This window comes from Taudactylus pleione, unplaced genomic scaffold, assembly GCF_031769625.1.
Source record: "Taudactylus pleione unplaced genomic scaffold, aTauple2 ptg000044l, whole genome shotgun sequence".
In the NCBI taxonomy this organism is placed as follows: Eukaryota; Metazoa; Chordata; class Amphibia; order Anura; family Myobatrachidae; genus Taudactylus; species Taudactylus pleione.
In genome coordinates, this window is record NW_028284446.1 from 4,202,087 (window position 1) to 4,222,709 (window position 20,623).

At 40.5% G+C, this 20,623-nt stretch overlaps 1 protein-coding gene across 2 annotated transcripts in view; it reads right to left on the reverse strand.

Moving 5' to 3' along the window:
• The window catches only part of R3HDM4 (R3H domain containing 4), a 54,283-nt gene that overhangs the window by 7,446 nt on the left and 26,214 nt on the right, over positions 1-20,623 (reverse strand). For both annotated transcript variants that reach the window (XM_088460344.1, XM_088460345.1), the window contains exons 4-6: positions 17,323-17,440; positions 15,053-15,138; positions 4,914-4,999 (exon numbers count right to left, since the gene is read on the reverse strand). In XM_088460344.1, coding sequence (XP_088316470.1) covers positions 4,914-4,999; positions 15,053-15,138; positions 17,323-17,440 — 290 coding nt within the window. The remainder of the gene's footprint in view (positions 1-4,913; positions 5,000-15,052; positions 15,139-17,322; positions 17,441-20,623) is intronic.

Sequence of the window (20,623 nt, forward strand, 5' to 3'; positions counted from 1 at the left end):
GTGCATAAAAAAAAAAAAGTGTGTACATACATGAAATTGATTTGTTTCATATACACCTTATACACAGCCTGAAGGTTATTTTATACTGTATTTTAATAATTTTGTGCTTTAAACAAAGTTTGTGTACATTGAACCATCAGAAAGCAAAGGTTTCACTTTCTCAGTCATGCTAAAAATATTCCGTATTTCGAAATATTTGGATATGGGAGACTCAACCTATACTTGCTTTCTTGTCTACAAATTCTTCTCAATCTAACAAACTGGGAGTAAGGAATGTTCTTTTTCCAATTAAATAAATGACAACTATCAAAATATATATAAATTATTACTATCCACCTTTTTATGTGTGTATAGGTATTGATATCACCTGGACTCCAACCAGAACTATCAAGAACAATATCCAGAAATTAATTTTTTTTCATTTTGTATATTATGGGTAACGTTTAAATTAAAACAATTTTGACTCAAATAGGACATGAATTTATGAAAAAACTCTCCTGTACCCTTCCATACTGTTAATACATAATCTAGAAAAAGTTAAAATATTATAATATTCTCAAAAAACAGGTTCTTAGGTCCTTCTACAAATTCCATCTCCCATACCCCCAAATATAAATTTGCAAAGTTTGGTACGAAATGTGTCCCCACGGCCACACCCCTTTTTTTGGAACAAATTGTTTCAGATATCTAAAATAATTATTTTCTAAAATAATTGTAATACATTCTAAAATAAACTCTTTTCTCCTCGCTTACTTCTAGGTTCCCTTCCAAAAAAGTAGTGATTGCTTCCTTTTTATGCGGTATACAGGGACTCTATATCTATAGAGCACCAATAATATTCATCTGACCACATCATTTTTTCAGCTAAAACCTGAGTGGAATCCTTAATGTAGGAGTTAAGCTTACACACATCTCTTTAAATAAAAATCAATGAATTCAGACATATGAGAGGTTGCTGATTCTTATGCCCGATACTATTGGGCGACCGGGAGGTTTATCCATCCTTTTGCGGATTTTTGGTAATGTATAAAACGTCGGTATTCGTGGACATTTCACTAACAAATAATCATATTCTCCTTTTGATATACAATGTTTATCATAACCCGCTTTCAATAAAATACTAATTTTACTCAAAATATTTTCAGTAGGGTCATTCAATAATTTTTCATGTTTCTATATCCTCAAGTGTTCTCCATATTTCTTCCTCATAATCCTTTCTATTTAATATTACCAGGCCACCCCCCTTATCTGCACTCTTAATAACAATGCTATGATTATTCTCTAATCGTTCTATTGCATTCCTCTTTTTGTCCTTTTTCATACATAATTTATCAAGGTCATTCTTAATCAACTCAGGAAATGTTTCAACATAATATCCCCGAGATTCAATTGGATAAAATGTAGATTTATTTTTTAAACCTGTTTCATTAATTTCACTTTTAATATTACATTGGGGACCTTGTTTAAAATTAAAAAAAAAAATGTCTCTTTAGTGTGAGGTTTCTAATATACCCATTAGTGTCCAAAAATACAGAAAAACCATTCGGCTTTTTAGTAGGAGCAAACTATAAACCCTTTTGTAACAATTTTAATCAATCTACAGTTAGGTTATAATTGGATATGTTAAATATACCTGTGTTTACTTGCGGTTTAATTTCATGACCTTATTTCCCCTTTCCTCCTCTCTTGGAACGTCTGGTTTTCTTTTTCTTGTAAAATTGGGACTCCTTACATATTTCTCTTTTTCTATCCTGTTTCCATTTGCAAAATTCGGTGTGTTGTATAAAAAATGATTAGTTCTATTTCTGTATGGAGTTCCTAAAGGGGCATATCTATTGGATATGCACAAACTGCTGAAAAAGTTTAATGTTGGCTATGATAAGGTGCCAGAACACACAGTACATTGCAACTTGCTGCGTAGCTGCAGACCAATCAGAATGCCCATGCTGACCCCTGTCCACTGCCAAAATTGCCTACAATGGGCATGTGAGCATCAGGACTGGCCTATGGAGCAATGGAAGGTGGCCTGGTGTGATGAATCATGTTTTCTATTACATCATGTGGACGATCAGGGATGCGAGTGTTTACCTGGGGCAGGATGCACTGTGAGACAAAGGAAGCCGGCAGAGGCAGTGTGATGCTGTGGGCAATGTTCTGCTGGGAAACCTTGGGTCCTGGCATTCATATGGATGTTACTTACATGTACAATCTTCCTAAACATTGTTGCAGACCAAGGACACCCCTTCTTAGCACTGCTATTCCCTGATGGCAGCACCCTGTCACACTGCAAAATTGTTCAGGAATGGTTTAAAGAACATGACAAAGAGTTCTAGGTGTTGACTTGGCCTCCAAATTCCACAGATCTGAATCCAATCGAGCATCTGTGGGATGTGCTAGAAAAATAAACCCCAGTCAGGGAGGCCCCATCTCGCAAAATACAGGACTTAAAGGATCTGCTACTAACGTCTTGGTGTCTGATACCTGAGAGGTCTTGTGGAGTCCAGCTCTGCAGCATCATGGCATATTTTGGTCGCATGAGGCAGGTGGTTTTAATATTCAGGCTGATTGGTGCATATGTATGTTTGTGTTTTATATATACAGTCAGGTGCATAAATATTGGGACATTGACAGAATTTTCATATTTTGGCCTCTATTCACCACCACAATGGCTTTGAAATGAAACAAACAAGATGTGCTTTAACTGCAGACTTTCAGATTTAATTTGAGGGTACTTACATCCAAATCAGGTGAACGGTGTAGGAATTACAACGGTTTCTATATGTGACTCCCACTTTTTAAGGGGCCAAAAGTAATGGGACTATCAACTCAAAAGCTATTTCATGGACAGGTGTGGGCTATTCCCTCGTTATTTCATTATCAATTAAGCAGGTAAAAGGTCTGGAGTTGATTCTAGGTGTGACATTTGCATTTGGAATCAGTTGCTGTCGACTCTCAATAAGAGATCCAAAGAGCTGTCACTATCAGTGAAGCAAGCCATCATTAGGCTGAAAAATCAAAACAAACCCATCAGAGAGATAGCAAAAACATTAGGTGTGGCCAAATCAACTGTTTGGAACATTCTTAAGAAGAAAGAACGCTCCGGAGAGCTCAGCAACACCAAAAGACCAGGAACACCATGGAAAACAACTGTGGTGGATGACAGAAGAATTATTTCCCTGGTGAAGAAAAACCCCTTCACAACAGTTGGCCAAATCAAGAACACTCTCCAGGAGGTAGGTGTATGTGTGTCAAAGTCAACAATCAAGAGAAGACTTCACAAGAGTGAATATAGAGGGTGATGTAAACCATTGGTGAGCCACAAAAACAGGAAGACCAGATTAGAGTTTGCCAAACAACATCTAAAAAAGCCATTACAGTTCTGGAACAACATCCTATGGACAGATGAGACAAAGATCAACTTGTACCAGAGTGATGGGAAGAGAAGAGTATGGAGAAGGAAAGGAACTGCTCATGATCCAAAACATACCACCTCATCAGTGAAGCATGGTGGTGGTAGTGTCATGGCGTGGGCATGTATGGCTACCAATGGAACTGGTTCCCTTGTATTTATTGATGATGTGACTGCTGACAAAAGCAGCAGAATGAATTCTGAAGTGTTTCGGGCAATATTATATGCTCATATTCAGTCAAATGCTTCAGAACTCATTGGACGGCGCTTCACAGTGCAGATGGACAATGACCCGAAGCATACTGCAAAAGCAACCAAAAGAGTTTTTTAAGGCTAAAAAGTGGGATGTTATGCAATGGGCAAGTCAATCCCCTGACCTGAATCTGATTGAGCATGCATTTCACTTGATGAAGACAAAACTGAAGGGAAAATGCCCCAAGAACAAGCAGGAACTGAAGACATTTGCAGTAGAGACCTGGCAGAGCATCACCAGGGATGAAACCCAGCGTCTGGTGATGTCTATGTGTTCCACACTTCAGGCTGTAATTGCCTGCAAAGGATTTGCAACAAAGTATTAAAAAGTGAAAGTTAGATTTAGGATTGTTTAGTTTGTCCCATTACTTTTGGCCCCTTAAAAAGTGGGAGGCACATATAGAAACCGTTGTAATTCCTTCACCGTTCACCTGATTTGGATGTAATTACCCTCAAATTAAATCTGAAAGTCTGCAGTTAAAGCACATCTTGTTTGTTTCATTTCAAAGCCATTGTGGTGGTGACTAGAGGCCAAAATATGAAAATTCTGTCAATGTCCCACTATTTATGCACCTGACTAATTATATATATATATATATATATATATATATTATATATATATATATATAACACACCCACTGACGAAGTCCTGAGTGACGAAACATGTTTGGGGCGGCACCAGTTGGACACTTGCTGTATTCATCACTTACTCTAGGTGAGATATCACCAAGGCAGGAGCTTTGGTTTATGGTGTGTCTGGATGTACATGAGAGAGTCGGCTATAAGCAGATGATTCTCCGTCTAAGGACTCGGTATTGACCCATAACAGTTCCAGCAGTGACGAGATTCGGTAATTATCCGGTGATGTTACACGCTGTTGTTTTAACTGAAATGTACGTGATTTTATGCATTTATTTATATAAAAATTGATTTGATTCTACAATGTGAGCTACTTTCATCTTCCTCCAAGAATAATTGGTTACGGTTTTGGTGAAGTCGCGATTCGATGCAGCAGCGCTTGTTTGGATCCATTCATAATTTTGGACTTTAATAAAACACAACAACTTATCCATTATATATATATATATATATATATATATATATTACACACACACACAGTACATATATATACACACACACACACACACAGGGGATGTTTGTCTGACAGGAGTTACAGCATTATCCCTTCCTTATTGCACACAGACAGTTAACAGTGTGGACATATGAAGAATGTCAGAAACAGATGCAGTACCTGTTTTCCATCATTGCAATGTACACAGACTCAGGGCTGACTGAGAAAAAAGACATCATCTCCTCTTCCAAGCACTCCAGGGTACCCTGTTACAGAAAGACAGTATGTACCCTGTTACAGAAAGACAGTATGTTAACTTAACAGTAGCACCACTGGGATGCTGTTAAGTAGTCAATGGTCACTTTGTCGACAGTGACTACATAGTCCACAGAATGGCAGCAGCACTAACCCGGCAGTGTAAAAATGATGCTTAGAAAATGGCATGCTTAAAGTTAGAATACCGGCACGGTAAAAATGCACTAAGCTGCTGACAGTAACCTTGGACCTTCCGCATGTAAACCGCACCATTTTTTTAAATGAAAGCCATCTATACATACTTTGGCAAACTATTCTAAAACGGATCATCACTATTGTTCATTTTACATAGCATAAATCTATTCCGTAGCATTGTACAAGGGTAACAATAATATATACTGTTACACAGAACTTAAGCAGGCCCTGAACAGAAGAAATAATCATCTGAAGCACTAGTTGGCAGAACATGTAATAGATTAGTACCCAATTAATCTGTAGAATCCCTGTTGGTAGGACTTAATTAACTAGAGCTATTGAAAATCAATTTGGATGCAGGGCCAGCTTCAATCATCTTGGATCGTATGTCTAAGCAGCAGAGGGCTGCCTATTAGATTACTCTACTTGGGAAGCAGCTAAGGAGCCTCCGTTGTCTAGCACAACTTGGATCAATTGTTCCCCCCCATCACACTCTCTCTCTCTCATTACCTACCCTAGCTAATCCACATCATCTCACATTATTTGAAAAAAAATGGTGTTTGAACACTGTCAAAAGTAAAAACAGCGCTGTATCTTTTTAGTTTGTTCTCAGAGGCAAAAATCCCAGCTTCAATTATTATTATTACGTTATTTATATAGCGCACACACATTCCGCAGCGCTTTACAGAGAATATTCGGCCATTCACATCCGTCCCTGCCCCAGTGGAGCTTACAATCTATATTCCATACCATATGCTCACACACATACACACTGGGGGTAATTTTTGTTAGAAGCCAATTAACCTACCAATGTATTTTTGGAGTGTGGGAGGAAACCGGAGCACCAAGAGGAAACCCACGCAAGCACAGGGAGAATACACAAACTCCACACGTTAGGGCCGTAGTGGGTATCGAACCAACGACCTCAGTGCTGTGAGGTAGTAACGCTAACCATAACACCATCTGTGCTGCCCAACGCAACTTCTATATTAATCTTTAAAAAACGAATATCAGTTCCAAGAAAAGACTTCACAAGAAGCTTGAAAATAGAATCCAAAAGGGTAGTTGTTCCATATAAGACAATATTTTAATATCCAAACTTCACAAATAAAAAACAAAAAGAAAAAATTATTTCTCTCTCACAACTCTTAAAAAAGATCACAATGTCTTTCAGGCAGAAAAAAAGTTTTTCTATATCTTTCCACGATGTATGCAACAATTCAAGGTAGGCTTACCGTCCCTGCAGGGACCTCACGCACATGGCAAAAAGACTACTCCATCCCGAGGGTATGTAAGGATAAAGGATCCTGTGAAAAAAATCCAGGATGGTATTTCCTAATGCGATGGATGTATTCCGAGCTCGGCTCTCACCCGAGTCCGTCACCGCTCCCTTAGACACCGTCTCATGGGTCCTCGTGACTCTCACTCACGGCTATGTGCTGCTCTCACCCGCAGATGTTGGTCTATGTACACCCGATATAGTGTTGCTCCTGAATGTTCCGGCTTACAGCTCTCACCTGCCCGCTTTCACCTCTCTATTAAAGCATACAAGATGATATACATGGAATGTATATAAATGATATGCGCTCTATTCCAAGTCAGCTTCCAACGTGTTTCAACCCTCCATGGGTCCTTTTCAAGGCATAGCTGACCTGAAACCGCCCCTTCCTTTTATGATCCCTGCAGATTCAGGATCCATATTCCCGATACCTTATAAAATATATACACATTCAGGGGAAAAGTAAAAGCAATATACTCACCTTAAAATAAATATAAAAAAGGCATATATGAATATACTTTTAAACAATTATATCACATGCATAGTTGGATCTATAATGGCCCCTATTTAAAAAATCCGTCCAAATATATATATATCACATACCATTAATCTTCAAATACAAAATGTGTTATAACAAAAGAGTACATACTATTTTAAAATATGCATACATGTAGTATATAGGTTGTCACATGGAGCTAAAAAAAACAATTTGGTCTCAAAATCACCATTGAGACCTCTCGGTTTTAAAGTTCTTAATTCATGAATCCACTTCATCTCGGCCTTTGCCAACATAGCTCCTAAATCTCCCTGTCGTATCTTTTGTTCAATACTTTCAATAACTTTGAAACTTACTATACTGTCAGTGGAGAAGCTATACATATATTTAAAGTGCAATGACATATGATGTGTTTCCAATCCTTTGCGGACATTTCTCAAATGCTCAGACATTCTTGTTTTAAAAGGGCGACTTGATCTGCCCACATATTGTTTATTACAACTACATTGTATAATATACACAATGTTGCTGCTATTACAAGGTAGAAATTGATTATATAAAACTTATTAGTGACACATGAAGAAAAACTACCGGTAGTTATTTTATTGCCTTCATTGCTTTCCACACTTCTACATCCTATGCACATGCCACATCGAAAAAATCCTTTTGGAGGTTATTCTTGTACCTATTCTTCTAGATGGTGACATTGCGTTTCTTACTAACACATTTTTTAGGTTTGGAGCTCGCTTGTATATAACAGGTTTTTCTGGTAACTAATTTTTTTAAATTGGATCAGCTTTTAAAATGTGCCAATGTTTATTTAAAACCATTACCAACTTTTTATAATCTTTGTTAAACGTAGTGACAAAGGATATGGAAAAATCGTTTTCCTGACTCTCTTCTGTTTTTTCACTAAAAGATCTTCCCTTCTAGTATTATCAATATTCTGGAGAGTCTTATTAATATTCTCCTTTTTATATCCCTTGTCTAAAAACTGCATTGCCAAAGATTGGACCTGTTCTTTATACATGTCCTCATTAGTACAATTGCGCTTTATTCTACAAAACTGACTATTGGGAACACCCCTCAGCCAGCTAGGATGGTGACTACTATTTATATGAATGAAAGAATTACTATCAGTGGGCTTGAAAAAGTTTTTTGTATATATCTTCAACTCCTCAATGTACACAGTTAAATCTTAAAAATTAACATATGATTCATTAATGGTATAAGTCACCACGACTCAAATTGTTACTGTCAAGACTCTCTTGGAAAATAGAAAAAGCATCGATACCACCTCTCCATATCATAATGATATCTATATATCGATGGTATGTGACTAGGCCAGCCCCCAGCTCCTGCCATACATGGGCCTTCTCCCACATGCCCTTGAAGATGTTCACGAAGCTGGGGGTGAATTTCGTCCCAATCGCAGTTCCGGACCGCTGGACATAATGTACATCTTTAAAGGTAAAGTGGTTATTAACCAAAATAAATGTTATCCCTTCCAAAATAAAAGCTTTTGTTTCTATATCCAAAACTTTTTCTACTGCATTAAGCCCCACTTCATGTTTTATAATGGTGTACAGTGCCGATACATCGGCTGTTATTAATAAGTCACTTTGTTTCCATTCTATAGCTTCTAACTTATTTATGGCATCGGTTGTGTCTCTAAGATATGCCCTCCCTTTACATGCTATGGGCTGCAGAAAGAAATTTATAAATTTGGATAAATTAGCTGTGGCTGAACCTATACATGCTACAATCGGGCGTAAAGAAGGGTCTTTAACATTTTTATGAATTTTTGGAAGTCCATAAATCACAGGCAAAACTGGATGTTAGGTTTTCAAGAAATGTTTTTCCTTTTCTGACAATACTCCTTTCAATGTGTATTTGTCTATCAGATCATATAAATTTTTCTTGATGTTTTCAATAGGATTCTTTTTTAAACAAATATATGTATCTGTATCTGCCAGCAGATCATAAATTTTTTCCTCATACAAGGTGTATCTAAAACAACTACTCCTCCCCCCTTATCCGCTGTTTTAATTGAGAGTTCTTTTTTATCCTTCAATCTTTTCATAGCATCTCTTTCTATTTTCGGGATGTTGGACAAATTTATTTTGTCGTTTATTCTTCTTTGTATTGTCACATAATCTCTCTAGATCCTCTGTGACTAATCTCCCATGTGTTTCAACAAAGTTTCCTCTGCTGTTTACGGGATTAAAAATGGAGATCTTGTGGAAATTTCTCCTCTCCTTTTCATTAATAGAATCATTCATCTCTTTTTTATCTTTATGGAAAAATCTTTTCAAAGATAACTTTCGTAAAAACTTTTGTGTATCAATAAAAACGTGTAAAGATTTAATTTTATTGGTTGGAGCAAATTTCAAACCTCTACTTAATAGCTTCCTTTCTACTTCCGTTAATTCATAAAAACTGAGGTTATAAATCTTAGATTCTGTACTGCCCATATTGCTCACCTTTTTCATCCTTTCTTTTTAGCCTTTACCTGTTTTCTCCAGATATTTTTCCCTTTTTCTGGGACCTCCCCCCCTTTTTCCTCTTTTTCTTACTCGTCCTGAAATTAATATTCCCTCCATCCTCTTTTCTGGTAGGGCTTGTGATATCTTTCCCCTAAAAAAGGCATCTTATGTTTTGTTCCATCATGATAATAATTTTCTAATGCATTAAATCTATTGTACATCCTAAAGTCTGACTGAAAAGGTCTTTGGTCATTTCCATATTCATTCTCTCTCCAGTTATCAGGGGAAATTCTAAGCTCTCTATTTTCTCAAAGCTCTTACCATTTCCTCTTTCTTTATTTCTTTTACTGACAGACCATCTCCTTTCTGAATATTTTCTATTCCTTTTTCCTTCCTGTCAGCCGGAACATCCAGGAGCCGCACTATATCGGGTGTACATAGACCAACATCTGTGGGTGAAAGCCGCGCATAGCCGTGAGTGAGAGTCACGAGGACCCATGAGAAGGTGTCTAAGGGAGCGGTGACGGACTCGGGTGAGAGCCGAGCTCGGAATACATCCATCGCATTAGGAAATACCATCCTGGATTTTTTCACAGGATCTATAGGATTTCCTTTATCCTTACATACCCTCGGGATGGAGTAGTCTTTGTGCCATGTGCGTGAGGTCCCTGCAGGGACGGTAAGCCTACCTTGAATTGTTGCATACATCGTGGAAAGATATAGAAAAACTTTTTTTCTGCCTGAAAGACATTGTGATCTTTTTTAAGAGTTGTGAGAGAGAAATAATTTTTTCTTTTTGTTTTTTATTTGTGAAGTTTGGATATTAAAATATTGTCTTATATGGAACAACTACCCTTTTGGATTCTATTTTCAAGCTTCTTGTGAAGTCTTTTCTTGGAACTGATATTCGTTTTTTTAAAGATTAATATAGAAGTTGCATTGAAGCTGGGATTTTGCCTCTGAGAACAAACTAAAAAGATACAGCGCTGTTTTAACTTTTGACACAGTGTTCAAACACCATTTTTCTTCATCTAATTAAGAGCACCTGGCTGATAGGTGCAGGTGCCAAATTACACCTGCAGTAAGGAGCGCTTCGTTTAAAGACCCCTTTGTTTATAGTATTTGGACTTACATTTATTAATCACATCAGTCCCTGTCACAGTAGAGTGTACAATCCATTCTCCCTATCCCATGTACATACATACGTTATTTTTTTGTTCAAAATCTACCAGTATGTTTTAGAATTATGAGAGGACATCTGAGTACACAAAGTAAATGCAAACATGGGAAGAACATACAAACTCGACAGATAGGGCCCTGGTTGGAATTGAACCCATGACGCCAGTGCTGAGAGGCAGCAAAGCTACCAACTGTGCCACTATACTCTTCTCAATTCACCAAGCTACTACACAATTCACAATCTCTCTTTCAGATAGGCACTTTCATACCATTTCCAAACTTCTTTTCACTCTCCAGCATCCTATTTTGCCCTTCCACATTATTTCTCCTTCACCATTTCCCTTCTCACTACTGTGCGCATCCACCACCCTTATCGACCTACAGAAGCACAAAAGTCACTCCCGTCCTGCTCCTTGTCTAATCACATCCAACTCTGGGGCTTTGGTAATCCTTCCTATCTGTTCACACTGTTTGTTCCACATCAAAACATTTTACTACCTTCCAATCCTAACAACCTTATCCACACATCTTCACTACCTGCTCTCCCCAATTCCCAGAACTAAGCAAATGACTAGAGCATCTTGAATGCCTTTGGGGCATCCCTCGGCTCTGCAGTTCCCCGCCGCTACCATGATCGGAGCTCAGCTCCGATCAGGCATCACAGTGGACAGGTGACCGGTCAGAATGAGCTTCAGCATAGACGCTCATTCTGACTACAAGAGACAAGTACGACTACAATAGCCGCGGGAGGGCATGCTGTGCATGCTCAGCCACGGCCTCCCCTTTGCGGAGCAGTGAGTGACAACTTACGGCTGCGCCTTCATTAGCCGCCACAGCCCCAATCTAGATCCAAGCATCAGGAGGAGAAGGCGGCCTTGCTACCGCCTGCCAGCCCGCCGATGGACCGATTAAATTCCCCTCTTCAGTATCGCAATGGGGGCGGAGCCAATGTGACAAACCCCGCCCATGTTTGCCCACAAATCGCGTCATCGAGGGGGCGGAGCCTGATGATGCAAGGTGCCCGACCACATTACCAAGCTGCTGTTGCTTCAGTGTAAGTGATAAGTATGTATGTGTTTTAGCATGTGTATATATGTGTTAGTGTGTATGTATATATGTGTTGGTGTGTATGTGCTAGTCTATATATGTGTATGCATGATGCATGTGTTAGTGTGTATGTATCTGCTAGTGTGTGTATATATGTGTATGTTAGTGTGTATATACAGTATGTGTAGTGTGTATATGTTTTTGTCTGTATGTATGTGTTAATGTGGGATGTAGTCGGCATCCCGGAGTGCGTGATGCCGATGGTCTTAATACAGTCGCCGAAATCCAGACAGATCGGGATCCCGGCACCAGTATCCAGACCGTCGGCATCCTGAAGGTGAGGATCGGGGTGCAGGGGGAGGGTAGCGTTAGCTAGCAGGGTTAGGCACCGGGGAAGGAGGGTTAGGTTTAGGGTGTGGTGAGGGGGAGGTTAGGTTTAGACATCGCGGAGGGTGGGTTAGGTTTAGGGTAGAGGTTAGAAAACTACTTACTATAGCGCCCTATGGGTGTCAGTATTCCTACTGTCGGGATGCCGCTGTCAATATTACGGCCAGCGGCATCCCGACAGCCGGGATTTCATACCCAGGTTCCTGATGAAAAATTTGTATAAAATTTGGAACGTTGAACTTACTGAGTGGTCTGGGACCCTTTGATTGAGTACTTGTTAAAACAAGGAGTGCCGCTCTTTCAGGACACATTATATTTATAAATATATAAATAAAAAACCCCTCCCCCCAGAAAATCCATGGTTTGCCCCTGCTCTTATTCAATAATTTTTTATATTTCCTTTGGAGTTGGCACGTGGCTGGCAGGAAGAAGTCAGAGGAGCTGCGGCACGTGAGGAGCAGAGTCAGCCAGACCTGGAGAAGAAGCCAGAAGAAAGGAGCATTCTTCAAGGCGATAAGGTAAGTCATGATTAATGAGATGTAGCAGGAGGAGAGGGGCCCAGGGGCCCTGCCTATATTCTCAGTCCCGGGCCCTACAATTTCTGCTGGCACTGTCTGCAGCACAGCCCAGAACGGTCCTGGCGACTTCCAGTCCAGCTTGGCTGAAGTCAGAAGAGGCAGTCAGACATGAGACCACCAGAAACGACTGAGTCTCAATCTCTAAATTAACTGGGAGAGAGGCGCAGCGGGCACTGGGCAGAGAGGGTTGCTGGCCGTGCTGCTGCCTGCTTGATCTGACTGAGTGATTCTGACTCAGAAAGAGATGCTGATGGGCACTGGGGCAGTGTCAGAAGTGTGCTGTGTTGCCTAAATGGATCATCTGACTCACTAGCCAGGATATACGAAGCGGCGGGTTTCAGGTGAATATTTAAAATGGCACCCGGAGTCAGTGTAATACCCGGCGTGCTTTACACTGACGCCGAGTGCCGTTTTAAATATTCAACAGCAAGCTGCTAGAACTCAGTGGCTTACAGAAGCCGCTGCTTCGTAAATCCTGGCCACTGAGTCTGAGAGGAGCTGCTTCCTTGGTGCTGAGTGAGTAACTGGGCAGTTCCTACCTGTTTATATAATATCTTGCCGATGCTGGCAGCGACGGTGGGGGGATAGCGGGGGCTATTCTGCATGTACAAAAGTTCTGAGCATGCGACAGATGACCGGCGGGAGTGCGCATTGGATCATGATAGTGGGTACACACTACACGATTTGTTGCTTCGATGTGTCGGATTTGCCCAAATCATTCAAAATATCGTCTAGTGTGTACCAAGTATAAGATTAGCGGTGGGATCATCTGCTAGGGGCACCAGCCAAAATCTTGCCTAGGGCATCAAATTGGCTAGGGCCGGCTCTGCCAATTCCAGATCTGTGTGACCATTATTTTCCAAATACCTAAACCTCCCTGCCATTACAGAAATCTGGCTTACCTCCTCTGATACAGCATCTTGGACACAGAAAAGGTGGAGGAATCAGTCTCTCCATACTGCAACTTCAGAGTAATGCCCCTGCTGCCATTCCTTCTCCTCCTTTGAAATCCACACTATTGCAGTAATTTATCATCCCTAGGTCGAGTTTTCAAATTGATTGACAACTTTTGTGTCTTGCTGATTACATTCCTATACTTCGGCAATTTCAGCATTCACATTACCACTTCAGCCTCTGTTGCCACAAATCATCTTGTAATGATCTTCACCCACTTCTGCTCTGTTCCATCAGTCTCACTTTGCGCTCCCCCCTTGCCTTACATCCACAAGCACAGAGCAACCCCTAAATACTCTGGGGTGTAGTAGGTATTACCGCCGGACGCAGGGCCGGCGGTTCAAATCCCAACAGCGGCAGCCTGGCAAGGGTGAAAATCCTGATCGTCCCTTAGGTAAGTATCGCTAACCTAATTCCCCCCCTCCTAACTCTCCCTTAGAGGTTGGATTAGGGTTAGACACCCCTAAGTGCCTAAACCTAACCCCCCCTTCACCGCAGCCTAACCCTAACCTCCCCCCGGGGGTGCCTAACCCCCCTTCCCCTAGCCTAACCCTCCTGGGGGGGATGCCTACCCCTAAGTCGCCCCCGGGAACCTAACCCTCCGTCCCCCGAAACCCCCCCATCCCACGGCTGCCCGCGCTCAGCTTATCGTCGTTCGGTATGCCGGGCGCCGGCCTTCTGGCGTCCAAACTTGACGCCTTTCATTAGTACCATGCCGGGATTAGAAAGTCTGGAAGCCGGCGGTCGGCATTTAGACCGTCGGCTTCCAAACTACATCCCATACTCTGGACCTGATGCACTTCTCACTTTCACTAAGAAAACTACTCTCTCTCTCCTCTAACTAATAGGCTGCCTGTTTCTACAAGTAAACATTCACTTCAGGTTTTAATACATATCCATCCACCACAATCTCCTAGCTTCAACCATGGCACATCTAACAGCCCAACCACCAGCAAAAATGCTAAAGCATTGCTGAGTAAAGCTTTACAAAATGACAGAAAGAAGACTTCATCCACTATAATTTCATTCAACCCTTCTAAGCCTCAAAGCTTCTTTAATCACTTTCAATTCACTTCTGTGCCAAACTGCACATCCTTCTCTTTCCTCCTTCTCAGCCAACTACTTCAAAAGATAAGAACTTTTGACAAGATATTTCCTTGTTCCAAATCCTGTCACTTTTTCAGTACACCCTCAGATCATTATCTTCAGTAACCAGGTATCCACACTCATTCCCTCTCCATTACTACATGCCCACCTCTTCAACCAGTTGCTCTCCGATGGCCCTTTTATTTATCAGCCTGTAAACACACACATCTCACCAATCCAATTGATATAATGCATATGAATACTAGCCCTTTTCAAAATGAGTGGGAAGCTTCCATAGCTAGAATTACATCATGCATGTGGTTCAGAGCTACCCATATCTGTATATATAGAAAGTGAGGAAAGGAACAGTGCTTAACCATTGGAATCTGGCGTCTCTTAAGAGTGCAACGCAGGCTGCGACTGATCCTCTTGTAACACTCCTCAGGGGTGTAAGCGGGATTCTCTAAGGGATATAAAAATGGAGAGTGAATGCAATAGGATTTCAAATTGCACACACACACATATACAGTATATATAAATACACACACATCTATAGATTGAGTACCATATACCTGCATTTTTTTCTGTGTACTTGAAGATCATTTCATCCAGTTTCCCTCCAAAACTAGTGCTAGTAGTATATTAGCAGCAGTGGCGACACTCAGGGGTTAAAATGTTCAGAGAAGACAATACTCCAACTGACCAGTTGGAGTATTGTCGTGTCTGAATATTTAAATCTGAGTGCCGGCACTGTTGCTGAGAGAGACACACGTGTGTATGTATATTATATTATCTATCTACATCTATATACACACACACACATATCTATCTATCTTAAAGACACCCCTGAGGAAGTCATTTATGACAAAACGTGTTGGGCCCACTGACCCAAGCCTCTCCAAGTGTGGACTTGGTTACCTGCAAGGACTGGGCTATCTTTGCATGAGATAAGCATAGTTTCTAATGAATGATTTTACTTGTTCTGTTTCCTTAATTGTTCCTTTGTTATTGTATCTGAAATAAACCCTTCTAAAATATACTGATGGGGATCATCTATATATATATATATATATATATATATATATATATATATATATATATATATATATACACACATAAACACACACACATAACCAGTATGGCTAGAGTCACACTATTACTCAATTTGACTTATTTCTAAACTGAGATGACCCCCTAGTGCTGTCAAAAAAATTATTAGCGGTGATCTAGTTGTTAATAAAAAAAAATAGGCACGTGTGCTTATGAGGGGAGTGAGAAGCTAGGCACATGTAACTGACCACTGAAAATAGTTTATGATGACTGCAAGGGTTTGTAACTCAGAGGAGGTTTTAGGTAGATGCATACATTTTGAAATTGCAATTAGCCGCGATAATGCAGTCATTTTACGCGAGCAAAGTTTTTGCATTGCGAATTCTGCTCATCGCTTCTATGCGCACACCTGTTTTTGCGCAATTTAATTCCAAAAGTCGCAATGCGGCATTCGCAAGAATACTCTTCCTGGTTTTTCCTGCAGTAAGAATAGGTGCAAATGGGAAAAAAATAAAAATCTGCCTGTACCTCAAAAAAAGTTAAAGTGATCTAGGATAAAAATATAGGAGTGTACTAGTGTTCCTAATAAAGGTATTTGGGGTTCTTAAATTGTGTCAATATGCCTGTTAAATGCATATTTCTAAATCAGTCAAATAATGATAAAAAGCAAGTGTTTTTTGGAAAAATAAATGTTCTTTTTAAATTTGGAGTGCATAAAAATGCCTATAAGTATATATTTGTATCATTTAAACGTCACTTTTAAAAATGTTCAAAATACGCCTCTGACACCCATCTGCAATCTTAAAAACACCTGTCCCATTCATTTAGTACCCCCATATACCTGTCCCACATCAATTGACCCAATTTCCTGCATTTTGCACGTTTTAACCCAAAAATGACAGGTCATTACTGGCCACATTAAGCCAATTAAAAAAGTATTTTTGCCTAATTAGTCATTAAGGAGGGTGTCCTGGTTGTTCTGAACCAAATCCCGACATTACCTTGAAATAGGGATTTTCCCCAACATTTCACCTGCTCAGGAGGTAATTAAAACTAATTCGCACAAAATGCAGGTCAAAATTTGCACCCGCGAAAACCGCGGCTAATAAGGTAGCGCGACAAGTATAATTTCACACGATAACCATTTTGTTTTGCGAAAATGTGGCTTATCACGGCTAACTGAATTCCCCCCTTTGTGTGCTCCTTCTCCAATGGACCATGCTGTTCATGTTGCATTTAAATTACTGTGTAGCTCTGAAATATGCTACATAGACATCTGCCGTACAAAGAATTTGCAAAAGCAAACATTTTGCAGAAAATGGCTAATAAAAGAATAGCCGGCACTCAGCTACAGACCAAATGTAATAAAATGCCAAAGAGCACAAGTTTCGTCAAGGCCACTACAAATATACACATATGTGAACATTGGGACATCACTTCTGTTTTAGGTTTAGAGGTTCTTTAACTCAATGGGGTATAAAAAACAAACAAATAACACTCAAAAGCAAAAGAAGCAACTAACAAAGTGGCACAACACAGGGATAGACAATGCCTGCCAGTTGTATTGTACTATAAGACAATAAATGCACTCAGGTACCTGTCCTCTTATCTTTGCCCTTATTACCCCTCTCTCGGGGTCCCCTCATTTCTTGCTCCAGATAAAGAAGCACTTTCTCCTGTTCTTCTCCGGTACGATTCATAAAATCATTCCATATCTGAAAAATAAAAGATTATCTCAAGATCAAAATCAATTTGTAGCAGGATATTACATATGTACTCCAATAGAGCTGAAAGAATAAAAAGAACATTTGAAGAACTCTATGATGGGTAGAAATACACATCAAGAGATAAGTGCTCGTGGTACAATGCAAGACGTGAGGTTTTAGAATCTTTACAGCAACATCAAACGCATCTGAAATGTCTCCTGGAACACTCTGCAAACCAGCAGGAGAAAGGACAAACAGGGAATATTGTTGCAGCTTACAAAATAGTTTCATACAGATCAGACACTGAAAACCATTTAAGAAAATAGCGCAAAATTCAACTCAAGTGCTGAAATGGTAGCAAATGGATAAGAAGTATGTGTTGAAGGGGCTAAACACATTAAGATAGATACAGAACTGGGAAAAATATTAAAAATGAAGTCACAATTACATATGTAACTAGTTTGTTCATTACCAGACTTCAGCTTGATTAAAAGTCCTCACATATGATTTAAGTTTGACAGCCCGATGGGCCATATGAGACCAAACTGTCTGCAATTTACAGCAAGCAAAGGTCCAAAATTAGTAGAACAGATAGTAATTGTAGTTGGCCATAATGGCCACATTTCAACACGCATTGACTGATTGTGTGACCTAATGATGCAGTCAGATTTAATGAGCCAAATGTAAAAGGGCTGGACAATGTAAATGAGTCCAAGAACATGCAGGTTTTTATTCTCAAACACAATTTAAACTCTCATCCAGATGTTTACCCATTTTGAAGATAAAACACGACCAATGTGAGAGTTTGCTGCTAAACTCTCACCCTATTACTTTTGGCCCAATATATCTGTAAAGCCACATGTGACAGTTATAGCCGGCAACTGGATAGAACTGTGCATAGCTATCTTAAGCTGTCTTGTATCAGTATTACTATACAGATGACGAGAATGGAGATTGGCTAAAAAGGTTATAGATACAGGGATAGCTGTGCTTCTAGGTAGATGGGCATGATACTGGTTTGATTATTGAAGCAAATAAAATAACCTAAATACAATTTTATAGTTTAAATCCTACATTACTTCTGTCCTGTTTGGCAAACTACAGTACTTTACTTTCTCATGCAACAAACTTCAGGCATTAAAAATAAGAAAAAATAAGTTATGGTAGATTTACTATTGATAACTTCTTCGAGGTCCATAGGGTCCACAGGGATACCATGGGGTAATGTGGTTGGAGAGATCCAAGCACAAAACAGTTAAAGCTTTCTGCTCCCAGGATGCCTCAGGTCCTCCTCCATATATACTCCGCCCCCAGCCCTTCAGTTTTGTAAACAAGCCTCAAGGCAGGAGAAGGAAAGAGGAAAAGGAAGATCAATCATACACCAGAAGCAATCTCACACAAGATGAGGGAATCCGTGACCGAAAGAAAAAATAACAAATGCAGCCAGGTGCATCAGGGTGGGTGCCCTGTGGACCTCGAAGAAAAAGAGCTGTCAATGGTAAGTCTACCATAACTCTTATTTTCTCTTCAGGGCCATAGGGATACACAGGGATGCCATGGGGATGTCCTAAAGCAGTTCCCCTAAGGGTGGGGGGCGCTCCTGAGCAGAAAGGAGGACTCGTCACCCAAAGGAAACATCCTGAGAGGAAAAAATATCAAAAGCGCTGAACCTAAGAAAAGTCTGGGACAGGGAGATCAGACTGTGTGTACACCTGAGAGTCATACGTAACCATCGAGCCAGGGTCTGCTTGTTAGCCGACCACCCTCGTTTGTGAAAACCATATAATACAAAAAGAGCATCTAATTTTCTAACAGAGTTTGTATGCTCCACATAGATACGGAGAGCACGAACTACATCCAGGGAGGCTTCGCCTACAGAGAGGTCTGGAGCCTGAAAAGCTGGAACTGTAATTTCATAATTTACATGAAAAAGGGACACTACCTTAGGAAGGTAACCCTCCCTTGTACCAAGAACAACTCTATCCTGGTGAAAAATAAAAAATGGGGAGAGACAAGAGAGCGCTGCCAAATCAGAGACTCTGCATGCAGAAGAGATAGCCAGGAGAAAAAGTGTCTTCGCTGTCAACCATTTCATGTCTACAGAGTCCAGAGGTTCAAATGGGGGAGCTTGTAGCCCCTTAAGAACCAAAGACAGATCCCAACGGTGCTACCGGTGGAACAAAGGGAGGCTGAACTCGCAGAACTCCCTGAAAAAAAATAAATAATTAATTCTAACATCTGGTATTGAAGCAATCTTTTCTGGAACAAGGCGGACAATGCAGAAACCTGCACACTCAAAGTGGCCAGGTGAAGACCAAGGTTTAAACCAGCCTGGAGAAAAGCCAGTACCCAGGAAACACTTAACACCTTAGGATCATACTTCCTGTGGGAACACCATTGACTAAAAGAATGCCAAACCCTATAATAGATGCGGGCAGAGGCAGGCTTTCATGCCCTAAGCATTGTTTGAGGCACATAGCTGGAGAAACCTTTAGCTCTTAAGATGGAATATTCAAGAGCCACGCCGTCAAAGCCAGACGAGGCAAGTCCGGATGCAGACAGGGACAATGCGTTAACAGATCCTGCCATAGAGGAAGAGGATATGGACAGTCTATGGACAGATTCTGTATGTCGGTGAACCAATGACATCTGGGCCATGCCGAAGCAACTAGTATTACTGTTCCTGTTACCTTGACAAAGACGCCGGATTAGCGTTGAAACGCGTAGGTGACTTCTCTGCCAAGAACCGTGATTGTCCCAGCTACCTGCTACAACACAAGGACACATTGATTCACCGGTACCACCACAACACCTGCTGTGGTCCGCTTCTTGATTAACATCATAATCGGAGAATACTGCCAGCCTAGCCACACAGGTTAATACCGGCTCCCTTCCCTAGGTTGAGCTGACCTGTATGAAGTTTACAAACTTATTTGCACCAAACCAAAAGTGCTCCATATCCGCTACAAGGAGAACAACGATATAGTACCTTAATCTCCCGGCTACCATTGAGAACAGTTGCTATGCGGAGATTCATATTTTAACACAGCTTGGAACACAGCCGCTGTTAACAGCTTCCAGACGGAGATCCAGGCTCCCTTTCAACAGGTTAGAGCCTTCTATCATGACACCGTGTTTCAGACCGCTTATTCTCATCATAGGCAACCTCGGCTGACAGCGCATACCACCTGC